Raw genomic sequence first — 15,286 nt, 5'->3', positions numbered from 1 at the left:
TAGAAGTGAAATTTTGCAGGGTTTATCTTTCATTTTTGAGTCAGTTGTTAGTTTCATATGCTTTTCGTTTCATAACTTGCGGGGAGAGAACGATGAGTTTTATGCAGAGGTACAGACTCGACAAGAAAACCATTCTGGCATAGATACAAGAAATCTAGTGCACATCTCATCAAATTTAAACAAGAAAGCTTATTATGCTAGGGTTTTGCATCAGTCATATTGTACACATTTCGACATTCAAATCCAAACCGGTCAGAGATATAATATCCAGATTCATTAAGTTGGGGTACTCAACTTATATTGGCTTACCAAAACGGAAAAAGCTATAGATCATTCTTCGTTGAATTGCGCAAAAGAATAGTGCCGGCGCAGGGGCATATCACGATATGAATGGACCTTGATCTATGACAGAATATTCTGATGGGTCACGTCACATGGATAATCAAATCTCAGTGCATCGTACAAGTGAGGAACTTCAGAAATAAGTGCAGGATCATTGTACTCCGGGAACTCTATGTTTTGAAGTCCGAGATTCATGCCATAGCAATCACCTTGAAACCAACAAATTTGAAAGTCGTCATCCAAAGAAGCAAAAGGTGATGCACTTCCCACGATTAGGTTCCTTTGGGCAGATTCCAAATCAGTAATGCTACTCAAGTTGAAGCCCTGGTTCTTCATGTTTGATGTACTAGTGGAAATGGTCTCAGAAAGTTGATGGTTGACTACACAGCTCTTGATTTGATCAGGAAAGGAGTCTGCCGTGCTTCTTGTTGGACTTACATGGCTACCCTGATTATTTATGTACTCAGAGTACGAAGGCTTACTCTTAGCAGGGCCAGTTACATCTCCCTCCGCGATAGAAGGTCTTGGACTAATGGAAGGAATTGATTGTAGTCGATCAACTTGGAAATGGCTGTGTGGACCGGGCAGTGGTGGCTTGTTGAATCCACTGTTTAACTGAATAAGTGGCTTCTGCTCTTTTTTCAATTGAATTTCATTCCAAGAATACTTTGTCCGGATAGTGGATTCAAATTCTGTGAAGTTTACTTCAGATTCTACTGATGTAAATGAATGACTGGGGTGCACCTGCGGAGTCCTAATCTTCTGAGAATCAGGAACATTGCCATTCAAAACTTTTTTGGTTTCTGCATAAGAATTATTGAAGTCCAGTGGTGAACTCCTGATCTTCTGCGAATCAGGAACATTTCCAATCACACCGTTTTTGGGTTCTACACAAGAATTATTGAAGTCCACCATCTGTAAACTCCTGGTCTTTTGAGAATCAGGAATATTTCCGTTCGAACCTTTCTTAATTTCTGCTACAGGCTCTGAAACAATCCCCTTTGCATCACCCTCGTGGCTCTTCAGATCCACACACTGAGCAACTAAGTTATTGCCAGAAACTCTGAAGCTGCCATGTGCAAAATCATTTTGTTGAATGCTGATCGAGTTCTGAAGGCCAAAACTTCCTTGAGCATCTTTTGAGGGAGAATCGGAATGCTTCATCCCACCAAAAGAAGATTTAAGGTCATTTTCTTTTTGCAGCCTACCCAAGTAGAGCCGGTACTTCTGCACAGGAACTTTCTCAGTGAGAATAACCATGAAATGTAACCATACTATGTATTACACTTTAGCTTTTATTACCCCTTTTGTTACAAGAGGGACTGAGTTCCATGACTTCAGTGATAAGAAAATAGTGATCTACTAATTTCAAATAGCGATCTACTACTTTCTTCATACGTATTTTAAGTTTGACTAATCAGACTGAGACCAAAGAAATGGGAGCAATGTGTGTTGTCACTATACTTGTGTGTGTGTGTGCGCGCGCGCGCGTCTACATATTAATATATTATATACATATGTATGCATATTATTGCATAAGGAAATTATCGATCGCAAGGTATTCTGGGTACCAAGTTACCATAATGAGAGTATTGCGGTGTACAAATCCTACTAGGTAAGTGTTTCAGATGTTATCAGGAAAACTAAACAGTGAGGTATTTACCTGCAAGTGGCTAGCAACATTTTCTCTTGTCAACCAAGGCACGTTCATCAGGTCCAGTATTTTCTTCGGACCAACTTCTGCCAAACAGACATTACACATCATCGCTCTGAAGAAACATAATAAAATTGGTGGCGATATTATTGAAAAGCAGCACAAAATGTATTCAGACTTATGGTTCATGATGCTGATCCAAAAACCTAGCTTCATAAGCAAGGAATTTACTTACTGTCAAATCCAATCTGATGTACTGCTTTTACAAATTTCTGATGAAGATCTACAGACCAAACAACTCTAGCTTTTTTTGCCGACGAACAATCAGCAAAGTCTTTGTCATCGTATTTGTTATCGACATCCTTTCTTTTTCTCGATGAAGTGAGGTCATCTGCGCCAAGAAAGTATCCCTCATCATACTGATCTGATCCACTTCTTATAAGCTGAATACCTTCGACGCTTTCATGACTCTCAATGTCTTTTATCTCATGTATCTTCTTTCTAAAGACATGCTGCCATATATTACGTAGTTCTTTCATTCTTATCGGCTTCAGAAGATAATCACACGCTCCATGTTGAACTCCTTTCATAACCCTACTCGTTTCTCCATCAACAGACATCACTGCACAAGTAAAATGGATATGATAAGTCAGAAATTAAGTGGTGACAGACATTTTGCTTTTGAAGACAAAGCTTTCTTGGTCAATGGCGGAGTACTGACTAATAACTGGAAGATCCATCTCAAGTCCTACATGCTCGAGAAGTTTAAAACCATCCATGTCGGGCATGTTAACGTCACTGATTACAATGTCATATCCATTTTTCTTTTCACGAAGCAAGCATAAAGCTTCTCTCGCCAAACCACATGTAGTCACTGAAACACAGACAAAAGAGGGAGAAAAATTCCATCAGAAATAATGAAAAATTTGGCTGATTATATTTTCAAACTGATCAAAGCATCCTGTCTAACAGTCGGAAAAAAAATCCTGTAACACAGACGGAATTCATGTTCTAAGTTTTTAAGGACTGCATTATGAATGGAAGCCTTCTCTATCTTGTTTAGATCATGTATAAGTAATCATACATAAGAATCTCCCCCAACATAATCAAAGTAACTACTGTAAAGCTATGCATCTTGAGCAGTGACTGTAAGACTGCTTCAGTTCCACATATGAAGTACCACAAAAATTTGATTGAGCAAGGATCATAAAGTATGTTAAGGTATTACAAAGACAGAGATTGCTAGAAGGGTCTTTGATTAGCGTAGTTGAAACAAACATCGAAAGGAAAATGCACTACATGGCACTTAAACCCAGAAATCCAAGCATGACAGCAAGATTTGGACAGTATTTAACTGCAGCAAGTTGTCCATACAACTGATCAGAGTAATAATTCTACAAGTCCACTACCAGAGGCACCAAAGAACACTCCAGTTGTCTGAAATCGATCAACTTTACGCACTTATATTCGATAGAATAATAAATAATTAGAATTTGATTAAACTAACTAATAAAGGAAACAGTACACTTTGTTCCCAATTGCACTGTTATCACATTATCCTCCTGCATAGCAGCCTGTAAAGACAATCAAATACTCAATCTCAACTAAACCCTGATCATCCTGCTAATCCATTTACTTAAATCGAAAATTCGACAACTAAATTGCTGCTTCTGGGGAGATTAAAAATCCTTGCTTTTAACAAACCCAGTTGTTCAAATTACCAAACAAGATCGAAATTTCACTGATAAGTAAGAACCCACCAAAACTAAACAACAACTAAAGAAACCCATCTCAAAAACACCAAAAACATTCAGAAATACCATGAATTTCCAGAAAAAAAGTAGAGGAAAAAAAGTGTAAAAATTGGAACTTTAAAGAATGATTGAAATAGAGGAACAGTGGGAAACTGAGATAGAGTGAATTAACCTTCGTATGAGCACTTCTTGAGCATCTTTTCTAAGATCTTAAGCCAAGTGGGATCGTCGTCGACGACGAGGACCCGGAGCCCAGCCGGAAACGAATCGTTCCGGGGAGAAGAGAAGCTACTATCCATTGGGAAAAAGTTCAAAGGAAGGAGGAAGAGTTAAGATTGATGTGGGAGGGGAGCAGAGTGGGGACTTACAGCTCGAATCAGACCATATAGCTTAGGAATGTCTCCAAATTTAAAAAATGGCTTTCTTTGGATTTTATGGCAATGTTTTTTTGAGAGAGAGAGAGAGAGAGAGAGAGAGAGAGAGAGGAACCAACGAATATTTGGCGCCGGATGGCTTAACAGTCACTGTGGTTCACGTTAGTTTCTAATCATTTTTTTCTTGGATTGGCAAAATATATATTTAGAGATATGTGCAAATAGAATGAGTTGCAAAATTTTTTAATAAAAAAAAAATTAAATAATAATTCTCTGTACAAATAAAATTAATTATAAACTTTTAATTATCAATATAATTCGAGGAACATTAAACAGGTGCTAATTCGTGGTTTATATATTGTTTATTTTTCATTTAGTGTTTCTCAATAGAACACGTGACAAAGTTTTAATCATATAAAATCGAAGGACACTAAGCAATAAAGTATACTTCATCAATCGTCTATTGTTTGCTTAGTGTCTACAGTTGTATTTTTTTAATATGGCTAAAAATATATGCTTGGGTTATATGATTAAAAGGAATAAAAGATAAACAAGTTTTACCATTGGTATCCAAAAAGAATATGGGAAAGAAAAGTATGGTAACTATGAAAAATTGGGGGTAGAATCTTAGGTTAACCAGATAGAAGAAGTAGAATCTAAAGGTGGGAGTGAATATGCTTTGTGAAAGAATGATTGAATGAACAAGGGCATCTTGTAAAGGACACATAGGTAGCTTAATGCATCAATTTCAAACACAAATCACGACTAATATCTTCAATATCACGTTATAGTGAAATGCACGAATGAGATTTAAAGAAACAAATCTTGTTCCTTTATCGATTTCATTTAATATATATTTTTATGCATTTAAAGTTACGAAATATTGTAATCGCATGTCAAAGTGTGATTTTATCAGATTTATTTTACGTGTAAGGACTCCTTGTGTAAGGACTCCTTTATTTACTTTTCACCTAAGATCCTTTTACAATAATATTTTATTGTGTGTTCAAGGCCGAAAGAAATAAAATAAAAGGCAAAGCCTCCCTCTTTGTTGGGCAAAAAAATCTATTGTTTATTCTTGTAGACCATGAGAGGAAGGTGATAGAACAATTTGGAGTCATGTTTTTGTTGCTTTTGGTCAAAAATATGAATTCATGCATGTTGGATGGAAATATTTTTGTTCGCCGTCATCATTCATCACTTTATTTATCATTATTAAATAAGTTTAAATTTTAAAATCTGTGTAGTGAATTGACATAAATCTCAAATTTTAAACTAATCAAACGATTATAAGTAAAATGAAGAATAATACAACCTCTTAAAGACGGTGAGCTAAAATGCACCTCATGTTGGATAAACAAAACAAGGTTTTGAGGACAGGTGGAATGCATTTGAGAGACAAAGATGAAAAGTTGTCTGAAGCATTTTTTTGTAGTGGTTGGACAAAATGCCAAGACCATATGAACTTTAAGACAGCTGAAACCCAATTGGTACCAAACTCACAAAATTTGACCTTTTAATTCTTTCAACCAATGTTTGTAAGGCATGCATGTTCTTTAGACCAGTCTGATTACACATTTTCCAAATCCTTCAGTGGAAGTGGAAGCATATGGGAAACCCCTTTTCCTAATTTACTTGTTTAATGTCATTGCTAAACAAATAATTCATATAATTAAAGTATCTTTAAGTACTTAGGGTAAAGTCAAATTTTTTTGACAAATGCATGCACAGCACATTGTGCGATCCGAAAATCAGTCGCGGCCAAGACCTTAGTACTTTCTTTTAGAGAAAAACTTGAGTGTAATAGTCGATATGTATTTCTATTTATCTATCTCATATATCACCTGACTTACTCATTGCGTAATTTGATTATGTCTCCCCCCTTACAGGTAAGAATGTCTATTGCTATGATTTTTCACTAGTATTAATGGACCCATAAGTGTTTAAAGAACTAAAAACCAATAAGAGTAGGACAAAACATCCTTGTTTGTTTACATTTTACAGTGGCATTAGCAATCAGCTTACACAGTGTATTTTGTCTCCATCTCATTAGTGCGTGGTTTTCAGTCTTTGTTTCTTGTCATATTTTAAACCTGAAATTAGAGAGATTTTAACTTTCATTAAGTTTAGCGTAATACTAGTGAGACTAATTTTTTAAATTAAATTTTGTAAATCATATGTCTTGATTGTTGATGATCAGATTATTATTGAAGTATTGATTAACGTACTTATTTCTTATTAATGACATATCATATCATTACAAATTTAGTTTAAAAAATCAGTTTGCCCAACGGTGCTATTAAGTTTAACATCAGGATTAAGTAACGACTTGCATGATGCTAATCTCGAGGGAACATCTAACTTTTGACAAAAGAATAGTCCTTAAAACTATTTTCTATTCGCTCCAATAGCTAACGAGGCCTCTAGATAGAGATGACATGCAGTCAGTGACATAAGAGGATTCTGATTAAGAAAAAATTATTGGCCGAGTTTGCAGATTTTTTGAAGAAATATTTAAGGTTAAGGGAGGCTAATCATCATCGTTAATTGAGGCCACGATGACCCTAAGCAAAAAAAAATATTGAAGCTAGGATAGTGCCATTTGCTCCATATTGGTGCAAAACAAAGTGACATCTTTTCTGAAACTCCATTTAAAAGAATGGTTTTAGTTGTGCCAATGATCACTTAATTAGGTTTCTTGACCAGCAAGAACAAGATTTTCTCACGCACTTTGTGAAAGAGATACATGTATACATTGAAAAGAAATGTTAAAGAGATTCTTTTAAAGTGAGACTCTTCATGGACTCTCTGTCACCTCACACTTTAACGTCAATAATCATGTCAACATTAGAAAAGATTGTGCTAAAAATATGAGGTGACAGAGAGTCCTACTTTTAAGAGAGTCTCCTTAGCATTTATCATGCATACAAATAACAAACAACGATTTAGATCATTATAGCAGTCTTCCAAGTTAATCATGCATTATTGTTGTGACATCCCACATCGTCCAAGGGAATGGATCATGTAAGCCTTATATATATATATATATATATATTCTCATCTCTACCTAGCACGAGACCTTTTGGGAGCTCACTAACTTCAAGTTCTGTAGAAACTCCGAAGTTAAGCTAGTAGCGCGCGAGAGCACTCCCATGATGGGTGATCCACTGGGAAGTTCTCGTGTGAGTTTCCAAAAACAAAATCGTGAAGGCATGGTCGGGGCCCAAAGCGGACAATATCGTGCTACGGTGGAGCGGACCTCGAATGAGGTGGGGGCCCGGGTCGGGATGTGTCAATTTGGTATCAGAGCCAATCCCTAGCCGGATGTGCCGACAAGGACGTCGGGCCCTTAAGGGGGGTGGATTGTGACATCCCACGTCGCCCAGGAGAATGGATCATGTAAGCCTTATATGTATATTCTCATCTCTACCTAGCACGAGGCCTTTTGGGAACTCACTGGCTTCAGGTTTCGTAGGAACTTCGAAGTTACGCGAGTAGCATGCGAGAGCATTCCCATGATGGGTGACCCACTGGGAAGTTCTCGTGTGAGTTCCCAAAAACAAAACCGTGAGGGCGTGGTCGAGGCCCAAAGCGGACAATATCGTGCTACGGTGGAGCAGGTCTGGGATGAGGTGGGGGCTCGGGCTGGGATGTGACAAATGTTATACTTATATTATAATGAAACAATATCTCAAGTCAGTCATACATTATTATGCATTTTTAATTTTATTACACAACAGTGCATGCTTTGTTTAAAATATAGTCGCAATGTCACAGATATTTTCATTGTAAGTAAGTCTTCCTCCACTTTGTGTATCCAAAATGCAAATAATTGCCATGTGGAGTGAGCCCAAATACATTATTTTACAGTTTAAAAATGGAAGTGGTTGATGGCTTTGTCACGACAATCCACTCTTTCAAATACCGAAAAAACTCACACAAGCATTTCAACCTCCAGAAACCACTATCATGATGACTCACCAGCCTAAACACATGTTTGAACCTCATTACTTAGTGGGTGAGCCATTAACCCTCGATATTTTTCTCCTACAACTCTCAAAAACTTTGAGGATTTATAAAGCCTCCAAAGGCATACTTTTGGGAGAGTGGGAGGTAGAAAAGGACTTTGAAGAGATAAAAACTCAATGGCTCTAAAAGGAAATGCCCACTTAGAAATTCTACAATAAATTACTTAAAGAGAGGGTGAGCATGATTGGTGACTAACAAATTAGGAGGATGAATCCCATTTGCAACTTCTCACCAGTGGAGTGCCTTTTTATTTGTTTATTTAAAAGTTAAAAGAATATGACTCTGCCCTTATGCTCTCCTATGATGCTTCCCCTACTCTTTACCCATTTAATCTTTTATTTTGTTTTTACTCCCCCTTTTAACGGTTGTTGGGGTGCGAACTTTAACAAAAAGTTTTCGGTACTGTTAACTTTAACGAAAAATCATATTTTTACACTAAAAAGTCAATTTTGGTACAATTCACTTTATCCTTTATTTTGTCCTTATCGTTAAAACTTAAAGTTTTTAAACTCTTTTCATTAGTTTTTTTAGTTCTGAATACAATGAGCAACCACTCTAAGAATATGTTTGGAGAAAAAGTTTGGTAGAATCTGGTCAAGTTACTCTTGCAAAATAGTATGGTATGCCTTTTTCGAATACAGATAGGATCGCTTCCATGTGAAAGTGTCTAACTATTCAAATTTCGGCTGACTTACTCAATTTTTTTTCATATGTCTAAACCTGTCAGCAATAAAGAATGTTGGGTTGTCAAAAAGCAATATGTGCAAAAAATAAGTGTAGCGAAGATAAAAATACTTCATTGGATATATGGGAACACAAGAAAGAATAGAATTAAGAATGAGAATATCCGATTAGAATTTATACATATTCTACTTAGTGGGATAAAATTTGATGATTGTTGTTGTATGTCTAAACCTGTGTGTAGGCACCACGTGATGCGTTAGCAGTGGGTTTGATGGATTTTTGGACCCAAAGATTCAGAAGCTCAACCTAAATGATGAGAGATTTTGATAAATGGGCATTCATTTTCTAATTGTCACGTATTATTACCAATTCATTAATATTAATTTCTACTAGTGTATTTACGATGATTAAAACTTTGTGGCCTTAGCAATTTTACTATACTGATTTTGTTGGGCAGAACACTGTGATAGGAATATTGCATGCCAACAACTACATAAAACAAACTTGGTTTAGCTGTGCCAGAAGTTACTCAACCAGGTCTCTTAAGGATGCAGTTCAAGGTAATTCAAGTCATCCAGTGAAGTTAAACAGCATGATTTAACATAAAGGCATAGTAGTTTGCTTCCTGTTGAGGGGATGATATGTGTTTGTTCATCATCACAAGGTAGGCACAAAGGTATCCCCTCTTCGAGCATTCGGCCATCTCCCGTCCTACACTTGATGCTCAGAAGGGAAAATCTGCTCGTGGCGACTTCTGGAGCTGGATTGGAGCACAATCAAGCTCAGGATTGTTGCTTTTTAAAACAAAATCCTGGCCACATAACCAACTGCCTCAAGGTTAATCTTATTCAAAGTAAAACCTATGATTCTACTAACGCCATCTCTAATGCACCGGAGACTTAAAACTCGTATTTAATGAAATTTCATTAAAATGAAGTTCCATCGTGACATTACATTCTTAACAAAATAATTCTTGTGTGAACTTTATCATTATTTTATAAGAGATCATCAAGTAATGAGCAGAGACCATGAATTGCCTTCCATTCCAACACTCAGGTTTCAAAAAGCTGAGTTGAATACCAAGCTTACCTCTTATACATATTAATCTTTGAATATCTGGTGCTTCCGCCAGAGACTTGCAGGTGCCTTGGTCATTGGAGACGGGCAGGATGCTGCCAGATGCAACTCAAGATTCTCCAAAGCTACCTGCTTATCGTCTGAAAACAGGCATTCGGTATTTTAGTTGACTATATACAGCTACCATGAGACAGCTCGTCAACCCGCCATGGCAGTTTACATAGAACTTCCCTATATTAGACTATATATACATTGAGGTAACGAGTAATCTGTGTACTTGCAACTTCATTCTTCCTTTGTGAGTCAGAGCATGTAATCATATACCACAATAGGTGTTGCCGGCACAACAACAGGTAGATTTTCAATATAAAGATAGAAACGTCTTAGGTTCTCCTTCGCAAGGGTTACTGCATCAATAACATCGCCGATGCTAGTGAGAACCCACAAATCTCTGGAGCTGACTCTCTTTAGGCTGCCGCGGCAAAAAGGGCAGGATTTCGATCTTGCATTCCTGGAATTCAGGCACATTACAGAATATATATTTTCCACAGGATATCATCACCTCACAGGTAAGTAAAATGATTTTCAGTTTTCGTTAATAAGCGAACAAGTGAAAATGGAAATTGATCATACCAATCATGGAAGCAGGTGATGCACATGGAATGTCCACAGTTGGGCAACACCATTTTTGTACAGTTTTCCATGCATATCCCACATTCATCATCTCTCTCTAGATCGTTATCCGAATGCTTCCTCCGCTCTTCCATCCTCTTTCTGCCCAAAACATCTGTGCATCGGCTTCTCTTATTATTATTATCTTCCAGTTCGTTAAATTCACCTTCGAGTTGTCTAAGATAAGGGTATATTACAGCTGCAATGATTTCCAGCATAATGCGCTGAGATGTCGAAACAAAATTTTCCGAGTATGTTTTCAATAAGAAGCAAACAAAAGAATAGCATACCATAAAATTCCCTTAAAGTGGCGACCTGTTCTTTGGAGGACAACGAAGGCATTCCATCCTGTACAATATCATAAGCTTAATTTTGGTCTTTAGGCGACAAAAGATTTTCTTTCTGCAGGAGGCAAGGCTACCACGAAATATAACGAATAAAGCATGAAACCGAAGAGCAGCCCACCTTGTATACAAGGATGTGGAGAAGGCCTAAATAATTGGGAAGTATATCAGTGCAACGACAATCCATCCATTCAATGAGATACAGGAAGAAAGGTGCAAAGGGGCTATAAGACAATCTCATTTGGATACAGTTCCCACCATAATCTCCAGGAAGAGCAGCTGCCCTGCAAAAATCCCATCTCAAAAACCAATGAAAAAAAAAAGATCAAAATATATTTGAACCTCATCTGGGTGTAAATTGGCAACATAAAAGCAGTAATGTATATAAAGCTGGAGAGTTTCTCACCTAAAAAACAGCCTTAAGGAAATAGTGTTAAACTTAAATGCCAAAAGGAAAATTAAGCAGCAAACTTGTCCTTCTCTCTCAAATGACAAACACCACCCAACAACCACAATTCAGTTAAATTAACCACCCAACAGAACAAACTACCCAGAAGAGGAAAATGCACATGGATTATCCACAGTTTTGATTGATCACCAATCAAGAACCAAACTTGATCATAAAGAAATAAACACAAACAAAAAAAAAAGATTTTTAGAGAAAAAAGAGACTCACAAGGTATTGGCATGTTGGATATCAGCTTCAAGAGCTTTGATGGATTCTCCATAAGAAGACTTGCAGGCCTGAGCTTGCCACATATGTTCTTTCTCTTCTCACTTTTGAGTTTTGGGAAGGAAAAACAGAGAGAAGGGAAATAGAAGAAACACAAAAGGAGGAAAGAGGGTGGGGGATAAGATGAAAAGAGTAGACTTTTGTTTTTGGGTGGAGTTGGTTTGGTTTTTGTTTTTGTTGGTGAATTATGTTGGAGGTTGGAGACATTTGATGGTGGGGTTTATAAAAAACAGGAGAGAGAGAGAGAGAGAGAGAGAGAGAGAGAGAGAGAGAGAGAGAGAGAGAGAGAGAGAGAGAGAGAGAGAGAGAGAGAGAGAGAGAGAGGCTTTGCTTAGTGATCAAACCTTTTCACACTTGGAAGAAAGGGATGCCTTCTCTTTCATTATTTTATCAACTTAGTGAGGTTTGGGCTCCTACTTGCCCCTTCCATCCAACTCCAAGACCAACTCTGACTTTTGATAATTGATACTTTGGATTAAAGTCCTCCTTAATCGATGTTGTCAAAGAATAAAACCACCCACTTTTGGTACTAACGTATATTATTAATCAAAGTATTAAGCTCCTCCTTATATCTATGTTGGTAACCTTTTGGTGCCATCGCCATGTAATGGTAATTAGGAAAATGTTAGGGAGATCAATTTTCGTACCACATTTATGTATCATTTGATGTTGCAAGTTATGTGTACATGTCACGTCAATTAATTAATTTATTAAATATTGATTATATTGATTATATTCATCACACATGTGATGGTACACCAATGTGGTATAAATATGTGGTTTTCCTAACAATACTCATGGTATTAATACAATAGTATTATAATACATGTATTTATTTTATATTTATTAATATTATGTATTTGAAAATTAACTATATTTTCACTCATATATGACATGGCCAAAGCTCCATTTTCAACAACACTGATGTTGTCTCCAACTTGGTAATTACTGTCTGCACAATCCATTTGATGTGGAGTTATAATATTTAAACTCTTATTTTCCCGAAAATATAATTGATGCGGGATGTTTCAACATGCACATCCTTAACATTACTCTCTTACTCTTAGTATCAAAATAGCCACATTGTGTTGTGCACAACACAGCCACAATAAATTGAATTATGCTTTGCATGAACTAGTAATGAGAACATAAGTAACTTTCAGTCGTTGATGTATATTTGAATACACAGTCGACCCGATTGATTAATACGTGTTTAGTGTGTGAGGCCAGAAGTGATGAATAGTGACCAAGTCTTGGCTGTCAAATAAATATAGTAGACCCTTAGAATGGACTTCAGCCCATCATTTACTTTTAAGGTTTGAGCTTGGCCTTTAAACTTTGTTGCTACTCTGTGCTGTGCCTAGACTTGGACACTTGGGCCTAATAGAGATGTAGAGGATATCTTCTTCTTCGATAAGCCTCCCAAGAATGCAACAGCAATGTACACAATAAATGGTGATCTTAAGTCTATCTACTCGACTGAGAATGGATTAATTTCTCATGGAAAATATTTGGCTTCTCATCTATGTATAATTTTTTCTTAGCTTTTTTTTTTTTTTTTTTGAACAAACGATATTATCTACATTACATGTAAGTAGTGAGTTAAGTCTGACAATGAACTAGTAATAATATGATTTAAATTCGTCTTTGGCGATAATCGAACCTAAGACCCTGTCATTTACCAATGATAAGGAATACCACTAGACCATAGTACTAAGTGTCAGATTTCTTTTAAAAGTGCTAAAATTGTTTTACGATAATTGAACTCTTAAAATACTTTGGCACAAAAATAAAAAGTTCTTTTAAACAAACGCATGTTCTTTGAGAAGCATTTCCATTTACTTCAAAGTTGCACTTGGATTGTTTTTTTTTTTTTTTTTTTTTTTTTAAACAAAAGATATTATCTACATTAAGGAGAAGGGGATGAGCTTAGCCTACAATGGGTTAGCAATAATATGGTTTAAATTCATATTTGGCGAGAATCGAACATAAGACCTCTCACTTACAAGTGAAGAATAATATCATTAGACCTTAGTATTAAATGTGAATTGTTTATTTTGTGTATAATGACATTATAAGCGTTTTAGTCATCCAAGTAAGTCGAACTTGATACATTTACAATTAAAAAAAAAATATTAAACTGTAATATTAATAATGCACATTTATATGATCTACCTTTTGAGTTGTTATTAACTTATTAGTGATAATAGAGATGGGAGAGACCACAGGGGATTGCAATGTACGTGTCCAAAGAGAGATTTTCAGTGTATCAAGAATACGATCCAATATATTAAGTATTATAATATAAATAGACAGATACTTGAAAAAAAAATTTAACCACTTATATAATGACACTTAAGACCATCTTCAAAGAAGATGTTAAATTTTGAACATAAAATTTAAATTTGACAGCCTACATGGCACTTTGACATATTTTAACATTTTACTTGCCACCCGATATGTCAAATTAAACTATTACTTTATTACATTATTTTGTGTTCTTAATTTTTGTTTTATATTTTAAATTTCACACATATATATCCTTCTTGATAATTGAAACCCAACAAATAACTTTTTATTGGTTGAACACTAATAAGGACATGATCCTCATCTTGTTGAATGAATAACTTTTTTCTTGCTTCCAGACGCTGAATCAGAAGATGAGTCGAAAAAATTCGAGGTATGTTCACTATATGAAGTTCTTTGTTGAACCCAGCACCACGAATAACTTTTTTTCTTGCTTCCAGACAACAAAATTTCGTCAGTTTAAACACTGAGCTCTCTCTCTCAGATCGAAAGAATGTCTATCTTTTAACTCATGTGATCAGGAGATGAATTGTCTCCAGAATCTCACAGGGTTTCTCATCCATTCCGTACACACATATTCCATAAACATTCACCAATTTTCTTTACCAATTAATTAATCTTTTTTCATTTCATTTTTTTTTTTCCACATCTCATTTCCTCTGTTTTGCCTCTCCATAGCTTCGGGAGCTAATCCTAGGAGGCCTTCGTTCTCTAATCTCTATCGCTACTCTATCATTGATTAAAAAAAAGAAAGAAAGAGGTAGGATATCAACTGACTGCACGTTCAACAATCAATATTTATTATAATAAATAATTAAACTAATTAAAAACATTTAATAATTAATTAAAAAATATTTGAAGTTGCTGTCAAATTTGACAGCAACCTCTTTTGCTGCCATTCCATGTCATGCCACATAAAATTTGACATTTCAGTTGGAAACAATTAATGGCCGTCTTTTTTTACTGTTATAGCTTATGAGAACATTTTAGCATATTCTTTGAAAATGCTCTAATATGCTAAACTATATTTTCAGCATACAAAAAATTTCTGGTGTCCAAGATAATAAAGAAGGCATGAAGTCATCATCTTCATCCTTTTTCAAAGTTGATAGAAGCTGGATACAAGTTGGTCCAAAAGGGATATCAGAAAAGATAATTCGTTGTATGCAAAAGCAAAAGCCAATTTTAAAGCAAAGAGGATATTTAAGTGCCATCAAGTCTTGATAATGTTGCTCCCTTTTCTTTCACTAAAGATGCTAAATTCTAATTCGTCAAGGCTTTCATCCTAATTCCGGTTAAGTTTTTATTTTATTATT

At 35.8% G+C, this 15,286-nt stretch overlaps 2 protein-coding genes across 3 annotated transcripts; both read right to left on the bottom strand.

The window, feature by feature from the left end:
* Positions 1–144: 144 nt before the first annotated feature.
* LOC137731464 (two-component response regulator ARR11-like) lies at positions 145–4,216 on the bottom strand. The gene is made up of 5 exons (XM_068470573.1): positions 3,923–4,216; positions 2,718–2,870; positions 2,232–2,618; positions 2,006–2,082; positions 145–1,569 (listed from the first exon to the last, which is right to left on the bottom strand). The coding sequence occupies exons 1-5, from the start codon at positions 4,047–4,049 to the stop codon at positions 403–405; spliced, it is 1,911 nt and encodes a 636-aa protein (XP_068326674.1). The 5' UTR covers positions 4,050–4,216; the 3' UTR covers positions 145–402.
* A 5,532-nt stretch (positions 4,217–9,748) lies between these two features.
* LOC137732371 (E3 ubiquitin-protein ligase AIRP2-like) lies at positions 9,749–11,834 on the bottom strand. 2 transcript variants are annotated; one of them, XM_068471680.1, is made up of 5 exons: positions 11,607–11,834; positions 11,052–11,229; positions 10,877–10,934; positions 10,548–10,785; positions 9,749–10,425 (listed from the first exon to the last, which is right to left on the bottom strand). In XM_068471680.1, the coding sequence occupies exons 1-5, from the start codon at positions 11,687–11,689 to the stop codon at positions 10,218–10,220; spliced, it is 765 nt and encodes a 254-aa protein (XP_068327781.1). In that variant the 5' UTR covers positions 11,690–11,834; the 3' UTR covers positions 9,749–10,217. The 2 variants fall into 2 exon arrangements, with proteins under 2 accessions (XP_068327781.1, XP_068327782.1); XM_068471681.1 differs by having other exon boundaries at positions 11,052–11,214.
* Positions 11,835–15,286: the final 3,452 nt, after the last annotated feature.

The sequence above is a fragment of the Pyrus communis genome, chromosome 4, assembly GCF_963583255.1.
Source record: "Pyrus communis chromosome 4, drPyrComm1.1, whole genome shotgun sequence".
In the NCBI taxonomy this organism is placed as follows: Eukaryota; Viridiplantae; Streptophyta; class Magnoliopsida; order Rosales; family Rosaceae; genus Pyrus; species Pyrus communis.
Note: the sequence above shows the minus strand (reverse complement) of the source record. Positions and strands in the feature narration are given on the sequence as shown.

Excerpts from the sequence above, each read along its gene's own strand:
- LOC137732371 (XM_068471680.1), bottom strand. The coding sequence starts at position 11,689 with ATGTGGCAAGCTCAGGCCTGCAAGTCTTCTTATGGAGAATCCATCAAA. Across the intron at positions 10,935-11,051 it reads TCCACATCCTTGTATACAAG|GATGGAATGCCTTCGTTGTC; the intron begins GTGGGCTGCTCT and ends GATATTGTACAG. Across the intron at positions 10,786-10,876 it reads CACTTTAAGGGAATTTTATG|CTGTAATATACCCTTATCTT; the intron begins GTATGCTATTCT and ends AAATCATTGCAG.
- LOC137731464 (XM_068470573.1), bottom strand. The coding sequence starts at position 4,049 with ATGGATAGTAGCTTCTCTTCTCCCCGGAACGATTCGTTTCCGGCTGGG. Across the intron at positions 2,871-3,922 it reads CAAGAAGTGCTCATACGAAG|TGACTACATGTGGTTTGGCG; the intron begins GTTAATTCACTC and ends TCTGTGTTTCAG. Across the intron at positions 1,570-2,005 it reads ATGTTGCTAGCCACTTGCAG|AAGTACCGGCTCTACTTGGG; the intron begins GTAAATACCTCA and ends GTTCCTGTGCAG.